A 21629-nucleotide genomic window follows, 5' to 3' on the forward strand; every position below is an offset into this window, starting at 1 on the left:
AACTTCGATAATCAGTATTGCCAGTATGCAAAAATGTATGCATTAAAAATGCAAAAAAAGAAAAACTTACAAAATACCACAATATAATTATACTCCTGCACAGTTTGTGTTTTTAGATAATTATTGAAATTGTAATGGGTTTCATTCTATTTTAAGTACAATTTGCGTTTATTTCAATTTTGTACATCTCAGGCATTTTTTTGTATGACCGATGAGCATTCCCCTTTATATGTGAAATGCCGACGTGTCTCATCTCTGAAACGTGGTGGCCCACCTCTGAGGCGTCATGACTGCCTTAGGGGAACATTGGTTACAATATATGTGTACATTCTTACCTGGGTAGTAGTGGAGTTCTAGTGGATACTTGGTTATCAGTCTGTAGCCATGCAAATGATAATAGTAACAGTTTTTAACCAATGTTATCTTTATTTCGAATATTGTATTTTTGTTCCTCGAATTTCGAAGTAAGAACTATGTATGTGAATATCCTAATAATTACCTAGATACATACAGTAAAACCTCGTTAATACGAATTCCATGGGACCGAAAATCAAAAAAAAATTCTAATTACGAGATATGAAATGTATGGGTGAAATATATTAAAAATTTGAAATAAAAATAATTTTTGATTTCCATTAATTTCGTTTACGATCATAGATGTGCTTACGAAATTTCCGATTCCGTGTTTGTTAATGTGTTATAAAATGTCAGGATTATTTATATTACCTTCTTAAAATAAGTAATTTATGATGTTTTAAGAAAAATCGTCACAATTTTCAATGACTGGCTCATGAAATAGTGTACTTTATTACGATTTATTGAATATTTTTGTATGCAAGGACAGAAGGTATGGTTTTATTTGAAAATAATGTTCAAGGGACTTTTTTTTGCGAAAATTTCGAATTACGGTGAATTTCGAATTATCCATGTTCTTATTAACGAGGTGTTACTGTATAGGTTTTCAGTGAAAGATGGTAATATGTGGTTTGATCTGTTAATTATAACTTCTTAAGTTTGGTGCAGGGCATAAAGTCACTTTCTACTGGAGTATCATGTATACTATTTTATATAAAATAATATGTCCACTCATCCCATAGAAATTAATGATAATATTGATAAACGAATTCTGAAATAATCTCGGTGAACTTTTTTGAAGCTACCTACGTTATATGTACATATACATTTATAATCCCGATCACATCCGACCTTAATAAATCATATGGGCCTCCACAGAGTGGAGGTTTGTATTAACAGATTTTGTTTTTACGAGAAATGGATGTCAGCCACTTGCTCAACCTATTAGGTCCATACTCTGACTTATGTGTACTTGTCAGACACAGGATTCAACCTAGGACCCACAACGCTATAGGCCGATGCTTAAACCGCACGGCCACGTGGGGTCAATATATAATAAAATGATGTACTTATATAATAAATGAATTATTAATATAAGTATGTAGGTGGTCTATTAGAAATTAAGCTAATGTGATACAAAATCAAAGTTTTGAGTAAATTGAGGTCATAGTTTTTTTTATGTATTTTTTTTGAGTTGAGGATAATTTGACTAGTGATGTATTCAAGTGGTAACTAAGGATCACACAATTTTACTAACGTCAAAAATAGTTTGTTGAAATCTTCAAATGTGTAATTTATTTATAAAAACGTGTACATGACACCTACATCCACTAGGGAAAATAACAAAATAAAACAAATTGGTGTATACGAAAAGGAATAAAATAAAAGAAGAAGCAACTAAAAAATAAAGTAATATAGTCCCTTCATCCATTGCCGTAATGCCAGACTAATGAACATTTTATTAAGATGTTTGATACATCCATATGAAAGATGGGTACATAATAACTTCATCCACGCAATAAAAAGACTTTGTCATAAAATGTAACATAACACCTTCATCCACTTGTGTCTTCAATTATAATTGAACTGCAAAACTATTAACACATTGATCGCCAACTAGTTTTACATAAAATAGTTAAAAAATGATTATTTGTTTCTAAGGTATTATTTGATAGGTTATGAAAGAATATAATGTTTTTTTTCATTTTGATGATTTTTTTTACGCAAGACATAAAAATTTAAATATCCACTTTTGAGTGTGGTGATCACCCGTTTATTTTACATAGGTACAGTCATTATAAGTTTTCATCATTTTTATTTCTAATGATGAACTAATGATATAATATGCTTAATAAATTAAGTTAACAATGCGGAAAATAAGTGTTGACACTGGGGGGGGGTACAAATAATTGTTATGAATACCAATGTCATGTGTTGAGTGGCGTTATCTGGTTGCAATAATAATTAATCTGTGATTTCATTTTCAGGTAGTGGTGCCATTCTTGACAGAATCATACAGCTCATCGCAGGACCCGCCGGAGAAGAGCATCCCTATCTGCACGCTCAAAAACTTCCCCAACGCCATAGAACACACGCTGCAGTGGGCGCGGGACGAGTTCGAAGGTCTATTCCGGCAGGCGGCAGAGCATGCTGCCGACTATCTGACTAACACACAGAACTATCTGGAACACACCTCCAAGTTACCGGGAGGTCAGCCGCTCGAAGCACTCGAAAGCGTCAGGGTAATTAAAATTACCTCATTACAGTAGAACTTCAATTAACCCAATTACAATCACAGAATTCCGATTTGTCGATTGTGGAATGCCAGGATTGAAAATGAAGACAATAAATTAGAATTTCTAATTGCGATGAAATTTGTCCAAATAGTTAATATCGAGTTTTCGTCTAAGGCAGTATGGGAATGGACAACCCTTAAGCAACATGTGATCTGCCTATTTGCATGAGACGTCATTGTCATTTTAATTAACTATATATGTAATATTGTAAAAACCGCAATTTGTTCCATTTTGAAATTGAACATTGATTGTTTTTTTTATATAATTTGATTAGTATATTGCCAGTGTGTAACTCTCTTGACAGGACGCGCTCGTGAACCGGCCCAAATCGTTTGAGGAATGCATAGTGTGGGCACGTCACCACTGGGAGGCACAGTACGCCAACCAGATCAAACAGCTCCTCTTCAACTTCCCGCCAGACCAGCTGACCACGAGCGGACAGCCCTTCTGGTCGGGCCCCAAGAGGTGTCCCGAGCCCCTGGCCTTCGATCCGAACGTGGAAATGCACCTAGACTACGTGGTGGCCGCTGCCAATCTACAGGCTCAGGTGTACGGCATTCCCGGATCCAGGGACCGGAATGAGATCGCGCAAATCTTGTCCACAATTATAGTAAGAATTTTTCGTAGTATGTATTACATATTGTCACAAATTGTATTACTTAACACACATAACATTGAATACACTTCTGAGAAAATATATTATATTATAACCAAGGCACCTCTATTCCCATACCTATGACTTTGTTACTCTTTCAATGCTATCACTCTATGGGAAAATTCACCTATTCCCTAACTTACCTAGCCGACTTGCAGGCTTTACTGCGGATGATGTCATATTGTGAAAGTCTAAAATTTATAATTTGTAAAATTAATAAAATTGATTTGAATTTGATCTATTTCTGTTTTGGTTTTTATCACAGTGCGACATTATTATGTTCAATATGATGTTTTCTTTAGGGGGGGTGGGTCGAACTAACATGTTTACAATAGAATAAACAATTTTAGTTATCTATCTATCTATGATATCTGAATCAGATGAAGTAAGGTGTTTCAACAAAAACATTTTGGTCAAAAATAATACGTTTCAATTTTCCTTTCAACAGGTGCAGAAATTTGTGCCCAAATCGGGTGTGAGAATAGCCGTAACGGATGCTCAACTCATGCAGGGCTCGGACGACCTGGATGAAGATCGTGCGTCTACCATCCTGGCAGAGCTACCCTCTTCTGATAGCCTGGGAGGGCTGCGCGTTACGCCCCTCGACTTTGAGAAGGACGACGACTCCAATTTCCACATGGACTTCATCGTGGCGGCATCCAACCTGCGCGCCACCAACTACAAGATAACCCCGGCCGATCGTCATACATCCAAGCTCATCGCCGGCAAGATCATCCCGGCCATCGCTACCTCCACCTCTGTGGTGGCCGGTCTCGTCTGCCTTGAGCTCTACAAACTGGCACAGGGCCTGCCGACTGTCGAACGCTACAAGAATGGCTTCGTGAACCTCGCATTGCCCTTCTTCGGCTTCTCCGAGCCCATCGGTGCACCCAAACTGTCCTACTATGGAAAAGACTGGACTCTGTGGGACCGATTCGAGGTCACCGGTGAACTCACTCTCGAGCAGTTCTTAGATTACTTTAAAAATGAACATAAACTGGAGATCACCATGCTGTCTCAAGGGATCTGCATGCTGTACTCGTTCTTCATGCCTGCTGCCAAGCGTCAAGAGAGGCTGATGTTGCCCATGTCGGAGGTAGTGGTGGCGGTATCAAAGCGCAAGCTGGAGCCGCACGTCAAGGCGTTGGTCTTCGAGCTGTGCTGCAACGATACTGATGGGAACGACGTGGAGGTCCCCTACGTGCGATACGTGTTACCTCAGTGAGTCGTTTTCCTGGCACCCTACGGTTTCCCGCGTTTGCAATATCCGACGAGTAGAGACGCGTCGTTTGATGCCTCATGTGAAGTTGATTTTCATAACAATGCCGATGTGATTTTTTGGTAAAAGAATGTTTTAAAAATTAATCATTTTTGTGAAATACATACATTTATTTAAAATTTATTAGCATTTTTTATTTATTCAGCTTGTGTTGATTTCGCTGAAGTAAATAAAATACAAGCACGGTGCCGTTGACTTCGCCTGTTGGCCGCCGAAGTGATCTTGTACATTTCTCAGAGTGTGCATTTTATATTATTAGCATGGCACCCGTTTAGGGCTCATAACTAGAATTAAGATGGAGTTTCTTTTTAATTCGTTAATATATTAGATTACGCAGAATATAATTGTATGAGTTCGATTAACACAGCTTTATTTCTAAAATTCAAGTGTTTGTATTTTAAAATAAATAAATAATTGTATCTTTGTTGTTTTTCTTGCATCAATCTATAATACAGCCAGGGCGCACCAATAAAAGTGTAATCACACTAAAATCTCAATTATCCGGGTTTCAACATGATTCAGGAAGAGGCATAGATAATAAACTCTCTATGGACAGTAAAAAGATGTTTATTCTCGGAAGTACTAAAGATTACCCCCCCCCCACCCCAATTATTACTCTGGGTAATTGAGATTCTACATTATATAAATTTAATACTGTCAGTTGCTCGATTTTGAATTCAATTTTATCCAAAAATTGTATTCTGCCCATAAAGATCAATACTCACACCCCAAGTTTTGCCTTTGGTGCTTGAAAGCTTTATTCCTCTTTGACAGAACCTCATAACTGAGAATCGACTATTCCTTGTCCTCTCCTACTAACGCCAAATACCACTCTAGTTCTTTCCGGTTGACCTAGCGTGAAGGGATGTCATATTGATAATGGTATCGGGGGGGGAAGTATCTGTGTCAAATGAACCTTGTTTTCCACCAACCTTTTTTTCACAAAAAAATATTAAATTCTAAAGATCTATCTATATCATATGGAAAGAAAGACATTGACACTTTCTTGACAACCCGCCCAAGCCACTGGATCAAACACGCATTATATTTTTTTGTGCCCAATTACTGGATAAAAAAATACTATAACGCTCCTTTCACATTGTACGGAAAAAAATCGAAAGGCAACATTCTTCCAGTGGCGTGAAGAAGAGCATGGTCCTTTTCACATTACACGGCGACAGTTAAAAACCGAAACTGGGCCATATAGCAGCCGTCCATTTCCACTGTATTCACGGCGCCTGAACTGCTACTGGATAAAAAAAATACTATAACGCTCCTTTCACATTGTACGGAAAAAAATCGAAAGGCAACATTCTTCCAGTGGCGTGAAGGAGAGCATGGTCCTTTTCACATTACACGGCGATAGTTAAAAACCGAAACGGCGCTGTATAGCAGCCGTCCATTTCCACTGTATTCACGCCGAACTGCTACCGATGACTCGGTTGTGTATGTGACCTAATGCACGCATTCACATTAGATGGTTTTAAATCGTACAAACAGCACAACACTCAACCACAAACTGAGCTCATGATGGAAAAAAAACCGTATAGTGAGAAAAGAACTGTTGCTGATTCGGTTCGGATTTTTTGCCGTACGGTCAAAACCCTATGATGTGGAAGGAGCATTAGGGAACTTGGTAAGAGCTGCGACATTAATATTGAAATGAAATTTGTTCATCCACCAGACCACAGTAATTATAAATTTATTAAAATTCAGAAGATTCATGGCTTGTATAATAAAATTAATTGATTTTTGTAGTTCAGATCAGGGGTCACTTGCGGAATTGTCTTACATGTGATATTTTTGATTTCTACATTTAAAGATGTGAATTTTGGGCTATTCTTTCAAGTTCTTTTTTACAATATGGACACTTTATTAGTACCAAATACATTGCTACTCTGAAAGCCAATTAATGAAACTAATCTGTGTTTTAATTAATATTAAATCCAATTATAACACATTTATGTAAAATCAGTGCAATTTTAAGTTTTACCAACTGGGCCAATCTTTTTCGTTTCATGGTGCCCTACAAAATTAAATTAGTGGGATGGGTGGTCCGGCTTTCTGCCGCATGGTTTTTTAAATTTCAATCTTAGTATCAACGACTTCCCTTCAAAATGCTGCCCCATATTATCTTTAGTTTTAAATTTTATTGAAGGTCATTAAGTATTTGTTTCTATTACATTATTTCACTATCCTAAACGGATCTGTGTAAAGATTTTTAAAATTCTGATATGCACATCATGATCGACTCGTCTTGTCGATTGTCATCTCGACAGAATATATTCTTAATAGTTGTATTATTTGTATTCCTTTTTTTGCCGCTGCCGAACAACACATGACCTACTAACCCCACGGGACATCACTACAGTTACGTTCATTTCCTTGAATTCCTTTCGAAGTTCAAACTGTTGTGAGGAAGCATTAGATGTCCCAAACTGGTGTAATAATGTTATCATCATTGTGATGGGAGTATCACCGTGTAGAATTAAAATTGTTTAAAATTATGATATTTTTTAAACAATGTTCGAAATGGAAAATTTTCCGAATCGGAGTAGAGCTCAATAATTTTACAAAAATATGTTTTTCTAATTTTATAAAAGTAAATGTGTTAAATTTTTGTGATATTGTCTTCAGTCAAATTAAGTATTCCGCAAGACAGAGCAATAATCTTTGGGATATCATGAACTGTAGCTGCATTCCGGTCATTTCACGCCCTGACAATTAATACCTATCTAGTATTACCATTGGTCGTGGCGCACAGTTTTAATACTACTGTACTGGCGAGCTGTAGATGTAGAGCAAGTATGCATGTGGATTTGCACTACTGTCCGACTACGAGATCTCGTCGATAACCAGAAGTCACATATGGAAGACTTCTCAGTGCATACCTGTTATGGCGGCAACGCGTGTTTAAAAATAATTTATCGGCTCTCTTTTTAGATGCGACTCCTTTTCTTCTTTGCAATAAACCAAAAGTTTAATAATAGTAAATTTAATATCATCCCTTAACCTTTTATATAATATATTCTTATTATAAAAAGCATTAAGTTACCTACGTAAATTTATATATCCGTACACTACGAAAGCGTAAAATGAAATAACTTTAGGCATTCTTCATTTGAAGCGAAAGTACGATTCACTGCATAGGAGGAGCTTGTTAGTTCACAGTTTTAACATGTAGACAAGAAGTTCTTGTTCGACAATAGTAGCACCATCAGTGTTGCCATCTTTTCAAAGTGGAATTATAGTACAGAGCCTCCAAAATTATAGTATTTGGGGGAAAAGTATAGTACGCGTTGTCATCTGTGAAAAATGTATAGGTTTTTTGTTTCTCTTGAAAAAACTAACGGAGAATTGGAGAAACACCAAGACCTTTTTATTTACGTACCTCTTCCGACCAAAAATTCTTACTGAAGAATTCAAGAAATTTCATTTCAAACCAAAGTCAAGGGATTTTTTTACGTTTTTCGAGCATTTTTTTTCCAAGTTCTCCAAATCTTCTTATACTGCGAGATTATAGTATTTCGGACCAATTTATCGAACGGAAATATCGAAATTTTAGTATTTTTTACATATTTTATCCGATATTCAAAATTATAGCATTTTGGGCGTACTATACCTGTTTTATATCGTGTATAGTACGCGGACCAAAATTATAGTACAGATACTATAATTATAGTACGGTTGGCAACACTGATCACCATTATCATAGATAATAAATACCTACGATATCTTATGCGGCTGAACAATATTTAGCAAGCCAAAAGACCGCGACCTGTAAGTTCGCCGATGGTTCCCATGCACGAAATATACCTACCGACACAAAGTTTTGACATAATTCCCTGATGTGCATGTCATATTGTTTTCTTAGCAGTTTATAAATCTTAATTTTTTTTATATAAATTTATTAAATCTCCCATATTTTAATTTTTAAAGAAAGCAATAACATCAACGAGAGAATAATTTAGTATTCCGGTTGTCGGTATTTCATACAATAATTGCTATCAGCAATACTGCGAGCTAAGAAAATGGCATGACAAAGTACACGACTGTAAAATTATTATTGTACCTAATAAAATTATATCTGGCAGAAGCTTCATTGGCGAGCCAAAAGTCTATTTTGTCTACGCCCTGCTACTGATCAACGAACGAGTAAACAAGACGAACTGTCAAAAGCGAAAACATCTTACTGTCTTCTAATAATCCTAAAATTTTGTGTTCTTTACAAATTCTGGCAACTCGGCGAGTAAATTTATTATGTCTGCGAACATACAAAGTACGAAGACACACGTCTGACTTGCGTACCAATGGAGCACAGGCATTATAAATATAATGTAGATAAGTAGTATGACATGATTTTTTTGGGCAAAACGTAATCCTTAATTAGCGTATATGATTTAACGTTAACAAAAATGTCAAAGTACGTATTGCATAATAAAACAACCAATGTATTTAACTTAGCATTTTGAATAAAGGTACCTACATAGGTAGTTAGTATTTTTTCATTTATTAATCTCCCAAGTATATATTATTATCCTACAGCTTTCCTGGGTTTTGGCGAGCGATTGTGTGCCTTATTCGTCATGTCCGATGGGTTCAAAAAAAAATCGGTTCTCGGATCGTTTAAAATCGGTTTTCCATAGTTGACAGCCGCTTGGTTAAATTCCACCGAAGTCGGTGATTTTTGTTCATTTCCCGATACATTTTCCAGCGACACGCCACTTTATTGACAACTGATTATGTCGGGAATTTATTTTTTCACAATGTTTGCAACACTCAAACCAACTCACCAAAGATGGCCGCTTTAAATTTAAAATGCGTTTTAACCGATATATTCAATCAATTTTCACAAACTAATCATAATAAGATTAACCGATAAACATATTAGAACTGATTTATTTAAATTTTTATGAATTAAGTTCTTTGTTTTAAGTTAAGTTTCTACACCTCTGATGGAAATCAAGTCTTTTGACACTACGTATTTATCACGCTATGTATACTAAACTACATTATTTCAATTGACTCACCACATATTTACTTATCGGATCCATTCGAGTGACTATAATTCGAAGCGAGCACAATTTTATAAAACTTAACAGAGTCACAAAAAATCACTTTTAAAAACTACCATCCGTCATTTGTTGTTTATGTAAAAAACGACAGGTGATATAATTTACGTCTCATAATGATTTAAAAATGCACAGCACTATATAATAACTCACATTTATAACAAGTACCCATAGATAACAATAATTATTCAAATAAACAATAACATTTATACGAATTCCGATTAAAACTGTTTCATTAAAACGCGGGCGCACGACATATCGGCGTTTTAACGATACCAAGGAATAATATTTCAAAATTTGATGTCACTTTTTTTTTTGTACAACTGTTGAATGAAATTTTTTTTGAACCAATGAAACTTATATACATTCAATTAGCTCATTATAACCCAAAAATATTCAAAAGGTATTCAACAATAATTGGTGTTATAATATACATATTATTTAAATCATCATCAACCAGGATCAATCTACTGCTGGATGAAGGGTTCCGCAACCTGATTCTACTACTAACGGTTAATTAAATTTGTGATAGTATGCCTATTTCTATCTTCGTTATCAACATCGACCTGAACCAATCCACTGCTGGATAAAGGCCTCCCTAACCTGATTCTACTGCTTTCTGTCATTTGAATTGCTGTATTTATCAAAATCGGTGATATTATTTTTATCTACATATTCATATCGTCATCATCATCATTGACCTAAAACAATCCACTGCTGGATAAAGGCCTCCCTACCCTGATTCTACTCCCTCTGTCATTTGAATTGCTGTATTTATCAACATCGGTGATATTATATTTATCTATATATTGATATCGTTATCATCATCAATAAGGATCAATCCACTGCTGGATGAAGGGTTCCGCAACCTGATTCTACTACTAGCGGTTAAACGAATTTGTGATATTATACCTATTTATATCATCCTTATCAACATTGACCTGAACCAATCCACTGCTGGATAAAGGCCTCCCTATTCTGATTCTACTGCTTTATGTCATTTGAATTGCTGTATTTATCAAAATCGGTGATATTATATTTATCTGTATATTCATATCGTTATCATAATCATCATTAACCAGGATCAATCCACTGCTGGATGAAGGGTTCCCTAGCCTGATTCTATTCCTTCCTGTCATTTGAATTGCTGTATTTATCAAAATCGGTGATATTATATTTATCTACATACTCATATCGTTATCATCATCATCATCAACTAGGATCAATCCACTGCTGGATGAAGGATTCCGCAACCTGATTCTACTACTAGCGGTTAAACGAATTTGTGATATTATACCTATTTCTATCATCCGTATCAACATCGACCTGAACCAATCCACTGCTGGATAAAGGCCTCCCTTGCCTGATTCTATTCCTTTCTGTCATTTGAATTGCTATATTTATCAGTGACATTATTATCTACCTATCTATATATAATGCCATTATTATCACGAGCCTCAATAAATCCACTGCTGGATGAAGGCCTTTCTACGTTGATTGTATTCTTGACAGTATTGAAATTCTATATTTATTAAAAATGCTAATAATATTTATCTACATATTCTTATCATCATCCTAATCATCATCATCATCAACCAGAACCAATCCACTGCTGGATGAAGGGTTCCGCAACCTGATTCTACTACTAGCGGTTAAATGATTGCTATATTTATCAAAATTGTTGCAATTATATTTACCCATTCGTAATATCGTCATTATCATCATCAACCAAGATCAATCCACTGCTGGATGAAGGTTATCCCAACCTAATTCTACTCTATTTGGTCATATAAATTGCTATATTTTTTAAATTTGTGATTTTATATACCTACCCATTTATATCGTCATCAACCTGTATCAATTCACTGCTGGATGAAGGCCTCTTTAAGCTGATTCCACATCTTTAGGTCTTATAAAATCCTATTCTTATCAGAATTGTTCTATTCCTCTCAAATATAATATGTATTGCTTCATTATTTATCAACATTTGTCTCGATATGAATGTCCCACACCGGGAAACTATATTGTTTAAGGTTCATTTTTAATTCAAATTTTTATTTTTTAAATATTATTCTATGGCTGCAACCATTTATTTTTTATAGACAATGAAACAAAATAATGTTTAAATTTATTTTTTACAATGCTAACCTTCTTCTATTATCTCAATGGGACCTGAAGGAGATTAATATTACATTATATTGGATCGCTATTTATGATAATCACATAACATATTGCTTTATATTCGAATGATTGAGATGTATACTTATTTCGCATATTTAACTGCACAAACCTACACATATATTGTATTAAAATTAAAATGTCAGTGGTAGCAAACGGTGATTGCCAGCTGTTCTGCTGGGCATAGCAGCCTAAGGTGGTGTTAGACGATATTCTGAAGGCTAGACTCCTGAATAGACTACGCATATGAGTCCAAATTTATATTGGCAGTGACGATTTGCAAATCGTAAAAATGACAAATCAGCGAAATGTCAAATTGTCGTGAATAAAAAACCTATCCCGAAGGGAAAACTATGGCGCCATCTATGCATACTTCACAATTATATTAAAATCCAATATCGCCAAGCCGTCTGCAAGACCTAGCGAGACAGACTGGCGACCGCCAGCTGGCTCAGCTAGTCTCCTATATATTATTATCCGAGATTTTGGAAAACGCACGAACAGCCCATTTAAGCGACATTTTATTGTTATTTTTACATCTTCACTTCAAAATGTGCGCTACCGATTGAATTGACCACATTTCAGAAATTTTTAATGATTTTACAGGTACGTGACGTTTATATCCGATATTTTCTCATATACCTACCGTATACGATTCGCCATATTTCATTTAACGTACAGCAGAATGACATCTTCGTCGCTTAAGACCTTCTAATCCTTTAATTGAGAAACGGAATCGATTATTTTTATTCAAATATCGTAATGTAGGCATTGACGCACTTTTTTCCGATGAGAAAACCATAATCTTGGTACAATTCACTACGTAAATTATCTTTCAACAGCAGCGTCCGCCACTGTCCGCCACTGTCCGCCATGTCATAGATAACATGATATTCCAAATTTGATTTTTTAAAATACTTCTTTGTGGCTGTTATGCTTCAAATACACTCTATGACGATCGGTCATATATATGTCAAAAAACCCGTTTCTTATGTTGGCGTCCTGTGGCATAGGGTGTCACAGAGTGTAAATACGATGTCATAGCTCTCATACAATATTTTGATCATAGACACTAAAACGCTCTTAGCATATATGTGCCCGATCGTCATATAGTCTATTTGAACCCTTACGCACTCTTTTTTTATTGAATAATTACCTAGGCTACTTTTTTCCATAGATCACAATATAGTCATATTAAACTAACAAAGTTGCCATTGCAAACAATGAAAGAAATTAATATGAATTGTTATAGTTATCAAAATGTGTCATATTGTATAATATCTACCTAATTTTATCGTCCCTATCATCATCAATCTTGATCTATCCACTGCTGGATGAAGGCCTCCTCAGCCTTATTTGACTCCTTACTTACACATGAATTGTTATATTTATCAAAATCAGTGATATTTTATTATTTTCTACATATCTATATATAATGCCATTATTATCACGAGCCTCAATAAATCCGCTGCTGGATGAAGGCCTCTCTACGTTGATTGTATTCTTGACAGTATTGAATTTCTAATGTTATTTATCTACATATTCATATCGTCATCATAATCATCATCATCATCAACCAGGATCAATCCACTGCTGGATGAAGAGTTCCGCAACCTGATTCTACTACTATTGGTTTAACGAATTTGTGATATTATACATATTTCTATCCATCTTATCATCATCGACTTGAACCAATCCACTGCTGGATAATGGCCTCCCTAGCCCGAATCTACTCCTTTCTGTCATATTAATCGCTGTATTTATCAAAATCGGTGATACTATATTTATCTACATATTCATAATGTCATCATCATCATCATCAACCAGGATCAATCCTCTGCTTAATAAAGACCTCCATAGACTGATTCTACTCTTTTTTGTCATATGAATTTCTGTATTTATCAAAATCGGTGATATTATATTTATCTATATATTCATATCGTCATTATCATTATCATCATCATCGACCTGAACCAATCCACTGCTTAATAAAGACCTCCCTAGCCTGATTCTACTCCTTTCTGTCATATGAATTGCTGTATTTATCAAAATCGGTGATATTATATTTATCTACATATTCATATCGTTATCATCATCATCATCATCGACCTGAACCAATCCACTGCTTAATAAAGACCTCCCTAGCTTGATTCTACTCCTTTCTGTCATATGAATTGCTGTATTTATCAAAATCGGTGATATTATATTTATCTACATAATCATATCGTCATTATCATCATTATCATCATCGTTATCATTGACCTGAACCAATCCACTGCTTAATAAAGACCTCGCTAGCCTGATTCTACTCCTTTCTGTCATATGAATCTCTGTATTTATCAAAATCGGTGATATTATATTTATTTACATATTCATATCGTCATCATCATCATCATCGACCTGAACCAATCCACTGCTTAATAAAGACCTCCCTAGCTTGATTCTACTCCTTTCTGTCATATGAATTGCTGTATTTATCAAAATCGGTGATATTATATTTATCTATATAATCATATTGTCATTATCATCATTATCATCATCGTCATCATTGACCTGAACCAATCCACTGCTTAATAAAGACCTCGCTAGCCTGATTCTACTCCTTTCTGTCATATGAATTTCTGTATTTATCAAAATCGGTGATATTATATTTATTTACATATTCATATCGTCATCATCATCATCATCGACCTGAACCAATCCACTGCTTAATAAAGACTTCCTTAGCCTGATTCTACTTCTTTCTGTGATATGAATTTCTGTATTTATAAAAATCGGTGATATTACATTTATCTACATATTCATATCGTCATCATCATCAACCAGGATCAATCCACTGCTGGATGAAGGCTTCCGCAACCTGATTCTTCTACTATATTATACCTATTTCTATCGTCCTTATAATCATTGACCTGAACCCATCTACTGCTGGATAAAGGCCTCCCAAGCCTGATTCTACTCCTTTCTGTCATTTGAATTGCTGTATTTATCAAAATCGGTGATATTATATTATATCTATTTATATTTTCATTATCATTATGAGCCTGAATCAATCCACTGGTAGATGAAGGCCTCTCTAAGTTGTTTGAATTTCTGTCAGTCATATGAATTCCTATATTTATCAATAATTTATATCGTCATTATCGTCATCAACCTGTATCAATCCACTGGCTCGATGGAGGCCTCTTTAAGCTGATTCCACATCTTTAGGTCTTATAAATTCCTATTCTTATCAGATATAGTATGTATTGCTTCATTATTTATCAATATTTGTCTCGATATGAATGTCCCGCACCGGGAAACTATATTGTTTAAGGTTAATTTTTAAATCAAAATATGATTTTTAAAATATTATTCTATGGCTCCAAGCATTTATTTTTTATAGACAATGAAACAAAATAATGTTTAAATTTATTTTTATGCTGCTCACCTTTTTCTATTATGTAAATGGGACCCGAAAGAGATTAATATTCGCGTTATATTGGATCGCTATTTATGATAATCACGATTGAAATGTATAATTATTTATCATATTTAAATGCACATACCTACACATATATTGTTATTTTAAAATTAAAATCACAGTGGTAGCAATCGGCGATTGCCAGCTGTTCTGCTAAGCCTAGCAACCTGAAATGGTGTCAGACGATATTGAGAAGGCCAGACTCCAGAATAGACTACGCACATGACTCCAAATTTGTATTGGCAGTGACAACATGCAGATCGTAAAACTGACAAATCAGCTAAATTTTCAACTGTCTGACGTGAATGAAAATCCATCCCGAAGGGAAAACTATGGCGCCGTCTATACACGCTTTACAATTATTATATTAAAATCCAACACCAAGTCACGTATGGTCTAGTCTTCAGAGATTGCTCAAAAGTAAGGCGTTCAAACCGCCTGAAACTCTGACAATCAACGGTCGCATGACCTCTTCGGCTCTCGAATCTGCAGAGGCTCTTCTTGCGTATTTTTTTCCAGACGACAGTATTGCAAACGAAACGGAGCAACAGACATTGATCCGAAATGCGGCCTCGATTCCTTCAGAGGAAGATGACGACGAGAACTTCACTCTCGAGGAGGTCGAAAGAACAATGAGGCTGTTCAATCTAGCTAAAGCTCCGGGACACGACAGTTTCACGGCGGATATCTGTCTCAATTCATTCTTAACTGTTCCTAGCATAGTTGTCGCTCTTTATAATGCTTGTTTGCGAATTGGTCATTTTCCAAAAATCTGGAAAGTAGCTAGAGTGGTGGTCATTCCCAAGCCGGGAAAGGACGACTACGCTAACGTCTCGTCATATCGGCCCAACGGATTGCTGCCCGTGTTCGGTAAAGTACTCGAAAAATTATTTATTAATCGAGTTTCCTGGAAACTTCAGACTAAACATCTGCTCAGCGAATACCAGTACGGTTTCACCTCTCAAAAGAGTACTGAAGACGCGCTTCATGCAGCAATTGATAGAATCAGGGGGGCTAACCGCGATGGTCAGCTCGTAGTGGCGGTATCTCTTGATATCAAAGGCGCGTTTGACAACGCATGGTGGCCATATCTTCTTCAACAGTTGAAATCTAAAAATTGTCCCGCTAACATTTTCAGGCTCATCAAAAACTATCTATCCGACCGAGAAGTCTTCGTCGAATATGCTGGAGCATCTGCTACCAAAGAGACATCAAAGGGATGCATACAAGGTTCGTCTTGCGGCCCTGTACTGTGGAACATAGTTCTCGACGATCTTCTCTCTATGCCGTTTCGTGAAGGTGTACACGCACAGGCCTTTGCTGATGATGTATTGCTGATTATGGAATCCAAAGAACTTGGTTCTCTAGAATCCATGACTAACAGCGTGCTGGAGAGCGTCGAGGCCTGGGGAAGGAAGGTCAAACTGTCTTTCTCCGCGGAGAAAACGAAGGCCTTATTCTTTACTAGGAGGCGCGTCTCTCCGCCTTCGCTGGTGATGAATGGGCAACCTCTATCTTTTTCTAGGGATCTTAAACTTTTAGGGGTTGTAATCGATGACAAACTAAATTGGTCAAAGCATGCGGACAGCATCTGCAAAAGAGCCGCGGTGACTTCGCTCAAACTAGCAAGAATGGCCAAACCCACATGGGGTGTATCTTCTGAAGCTCTTCGAATTCTCTACACTTGTGCTATTGAGCCTATGATCACGTATGCGGCCAGCATATGGCATGAAGCTGCCAAACGGAAAAGCATAGCAAAAAAACTCAATACGGTTCAGCGAGCACTAGCGATACGAATATGCAGAGCTTACCGAACGGCTTCGCTCAATTCAACGCAAGCTCTAGCAGGACTTATGCCTCTAGATTTACGTTTAAAACAAATCGCTCTCATTTACAGAGCTAAGAAGGGCGAGGAGGGCCTCGCAGGTTTTCTGCCTGACGACAGGCTTTACGAAAAACCGGTGGACTATAGAAGGCTGCCACACCCGGCTAGACTATTTTCTGAAGTGGTTTCTTATCCTGCAACGTTGGAAAGCAACGAATGCAATAACATGCCGATTTTCACGGATGGGAGCAAAATTGATGGCGGTACTGGTGCAGGGTTTGTGGCATACATTAATGGCGGTGAGATAGCGGCTCGTAAGTACCGCCTTGCCAGCTATTGTACGGTAATGCAGGCTGAACTCTATGCCATCCAATGCGCTCTGGAGTGGGCAGGCTCAGATCCAATTCAGCGAAAGCTCACCGAAAACCATAGTATTTGTATTTATTCGGACTCCAAAAGCTCAATCCAAGCAATTGGAAATCCGTTGTCTACTAATCCGATTGTCTTTTCTATTCACAGCGAGTCCGCTCTACTGAGACGGCGCCACCCCGAGGTGCACTTCAAGTGGATAAGGGGACACACCGGGATAGAAGGAAATGAAAGAGCTGACAAATTGGCTCGGCATGGTGCCTCTGAACCCAAGACCGCGGTAGCTTATGACAAATTTCCTCTGAGCTACGCGAAAATTACAATTTCAGACATGGTGAAAAACGAATGGAACTCACGATACATAAACTCATCGACAGGGGAGTTGACCCGAAAGTTTTTACCTTCAATTTTAGCAGCACGAGACGTCAGGGTGCATAAGGGACTGTGTTTTGAGATGACTCAGATTCTTACAGGTCACGGAGTCATGCGAGCATACCTGCACCGGTTTAAAATAACATCTGATGGAAAGTGTCCATGCGACGACGGAAGCGACCAGGACGTAACTGAACGTAACGTAACGTGAACTTTTTATTACAGATGGCAGATGCGGACATTCGAGACCTTCCGGGGACCATGGCAAACGAGGCCGGAAGAGATGCCCCTTTTAATTTCTGTATTGATGTAATAAAAAGAATAAAAATAATAAATGGTGACATGTAAAGATGATTCATGCCTTTCAGATTCAGTGACTGCAATCATATAAGATAGGATAAGTATATACTTAGAACATTAGTCCAATGCGACATTTCTTTTACCACGGGAAAAAACTCGACTACAAATCGCAGTCCTCAGTTCCCAATGAATACGACAAAATATTCATCAGAATCACCTCCGCCTTGCGCTACTAAGAATTTTCCAGGGTTTTTGCAAGGCGGTATCATAGGCCCTGGCCGAATTCAAATTAGCAATACCCGATGCGGGTAAAAGAACAGTTTTCAATAAGGCATATTCTCTCAGCCGGCACAATTTTCATTTGACTAGCATCAAGTAGAGTAGTTTGCGTGCCAAAGTCCTTAAGAAACCTCGATAGTAAATGCGAGGTATCCATAAAGGCATCTAGAAAAAAAAAAAAAAAAAAAAAAAAACACCAAGTCACTATGACGAAAAGCTGTCTGCAAGACCTAGCGAGGCAGACTGGCGAGAGCATATTATTTTGTAGTCTAGCTTCCCTATATCTATTTTAAAGCGGACATTGGCAACAAAATTTTCATTTAGAGGTTTTGTAACACAATACATTTTCCAAGTTTTGTTATAGGCAATTATAGCAACATTTGATAGATTAATATTTTTGTTTATTATTGAGAAACGTTCTTTTTTCAAATGCCCTAAATAAAAATTGCAATTCATTTATTTATCTCTTTGGTAGTTTGCTGTTTTATTGAAAACTAAATCAAATTTTTCATTTTTAAAATTAATCAAAGCTTATTTCCTTATAACAGACTCTCTAAAACAAGGCAGAAAACCATCGTTATGTTGGGACACCTTAATTATTGAAACATTTCTATCTATTCCAGATTCATCGTAATGACGATATGCGGTATTTGCGATCTGTTTTTTCGCTGCAACAGATTAGGTATCAATAACAAAATGTGGACACATCTTCCATTACGACTGTCTGAACCAATGACTACAAGGGTAAATAATTAATGTTATTCTTTCGTGATAGAAAAACTTTTCTACTAGAAGGAGCTTAATAGCTTTGGCCTAGGCCACCATATTCGGTGCCGCTGTATCAGTATTGCCAACCATACTATAATTATAGTATTTGTACTATAATTTTGGTCCGCGTACTATGTACGATATAAAACAGGTATAGTACGCCCAAAATACTATAATTTTGAATATCAGAAAAAATGTGTAAAAAGTACTAAAATTTCGATATTTCCGTTTGATAAATTGGTACAAAGTACTTACTATAATTTCGCAATATAAGAAGTTTGGAGAGCTTGTTCAAAAAATTGTTCGAAAAACGTAAAAAAATCCCTTGACTGGTTAAAAATGAAATTTCTTATTATTATTATTCATGGATTATTCATGGATAACCCAGAACATTTTTGGACGCTGTCAAAATATTTTAAGGACATGCAGACTGATCAACAATCACAAATATTGAATATGTATGCACAAGGTCGCTGTATATTAAATACCTCCTATGTGATTTGAGTCATATTTCAAGATAATCGAAAAAAACTGTTTTAAGAAATAATCGTAAATGATGAATTAATTAATAAATCATTTATATCATCACAACATAACATTTTTTGTAGATCATAATCATAAATTAAAATTGGATAATCATATTTTTTTTATAATGTATCGATTATTTAATAGAAATATCGTAGCTTTTTCCATGTTTTAATCACATAGGATTAATTCTATATGCGCCGTTGAATACGTTGATTCATTTTCAGAGTCGTCATAGAAACGGAAAATCAGACAAAGGTCCTCCGCGAAAGTTTACTGACCGTCAAAAACCAAGAGTAAATATCGACTTGATGACAAAAACAGTGTAAAGTATAATTTTATTTTTATTGTTACATACATGGCAAAGTAATGGGTAATTTTTACTTATAACTACTAATAATTCAAAAGACATCGGCGAAACGATTTTTCATGGAAAATAATGCAAAAATTTTATTATATTCTCAATTTGATTTTCAATTCTCGTCTGGTCTAGAAATTTTAAAGATGACTTCTAAAAGATTCTTCAATTTTTGATGGTGAGCATCGTGTCAAATGCAACGAATCACGTTTATTTCAATTTTACTGTACCTGCATCTTGCTGAACGCTGCCTAATCGTTAGTGTGGCACGGCACCTCAGTTAGGAATTTAAATATTTGAAATAAAAATATTAATCTGTCAAATGTTGCTATAAACGCCTGTTGGCCGCCGAAGTGATCTTGTGCATTTCTCAGAGTGTGAACAGGGATGAGATGAACGCTGCGGTATCAACAAACCAAGGGGCGTACTTCCGGAACCGGAGTACCGAGCCTACCACCGGTCCACTGACGTTCGAGATGGGTGACAAGGTGTACACCAAGGAACACCCAAAGAAGAGGCCCGGCGCGTGCGCTGGCCTCGACGCGAAGTGGAGCGGGCGCCATACTATAATCATGAAGGTGGGGCACACACAATACTTCGTGAACCAGCGTCGGCGGCCTTACAAGTTCCACGTCGACCAACTCCGACGATACCTCCCCCCTGCAACCACAGTACCAGAGGTGACGAGCGAGAGAACCGACGGCCCGGCGTCACCACTAGTACCGCCCGCCGTCACTCCCGCGAGCTTGGGTGACGTCCCCTGACCAAGTGGGCCGCCAGCGACCCCGACCGCGGGAGACGAAGGACAAGAATCCAACTTCTACGGAAGTGGAGATGAGATGGAAGGACTCCTGGAGTCTGACGACGAAGACGATGGAATTCGTCCCGCAGCATCAGGGGGGCATCGCCAGGAAGACTGCACCGACGATACCGACAGACATACGTCACCAAGGTTCGCGTGTTCAGACGCGCCCGAGGCTGATGTCGGCACCACCGTGCCCGGCGGGGACAGGAGCCGGGAGGACCGGAAGAACGCGTTGGATGACATCCTCGACGACGCGCCTTTCAAGTCAAGGCCTCCCAAGCGGAAGTTCCGACTCGCGGGACGCACGGGGAAACGACGCCCGAAGGGGATAGCCCGCTCGACCTCCGAAGACGAACAATAGGGGGTTATTAATCTTAAATCCGGAAGTAAAAAGCATAATATTACGTATCACCAATTGTCACATCGACGGACAACACCCCGTCGAAAATTATTATATGAAATTATCAAAACTGAATACAAACAATAGACTCATGAAGGCGATCCGACGTTGGCCGGCGTCGCGACGCCTATAGAATAAAAATTCAAACATACTCAGAATTGGTCTTTCGAGAATCAATTCTTCATTCTTTGTACTTACCTACAAAATATGTATATATGCAACGTGTCATGTCTCTCATACACGTAACTTCAATCAACGGGTTAACGAGATAGTAATTTATTATGTAGGAAGGATATAGATTGGTATTCTGCCAATTTAAGATGAAAATTG

At 37.0% G+C, this 21629-nt stretch overlaps 1 protein-coding gene across 1 annotated transcript in view; it reads left to right on the forward strand.

Moving 5' to 3' along the window:
- Positions 1-5004, forward strand: part of Uba1 (ubiquitin-like activating enzyme 1) — a 32679-nt gene extending 27675 nt beyond the window's left edge. The window contains exons 6-8 of the mRNA XM_085944954.1: positions 2343-2597; positions 2956-3261; positions 3755-5004. Coding sequence (XP_085801080.1) covers positions 2343-2597; positions 2956-3261; positions 3755-4531 — 1338 coding nt within the window. The 3' untranslated portion in view covers positions 4532-5004. The remainder of the gene's footprint in view (positions 1-2342; positions 2598-2955; positions 3262-3754) is intronic.
- The last annotated feature ends 16625 nt before the right edge of the window (positions 5005-21629 follow it).

The sequence above is a fragment of the Rhyacophila brunnea genome, unplaced genomic scaffold (assembly GCF_057557595.1).
Source record: "Rhyacophila brunnea isolate RB1 unplaced genomic scaffold, BYU_Rbru_1.0 scaffold_17, whole genome shotgun sequence".
NCBI classification, from domain to species: domain Eukaryota; kingdom Metazoa; phylum Arthropoda; class Insecta; order Trichoptera; family Rhyacophilidae; genus Rhyacophila; species Rhyacophila brunnea.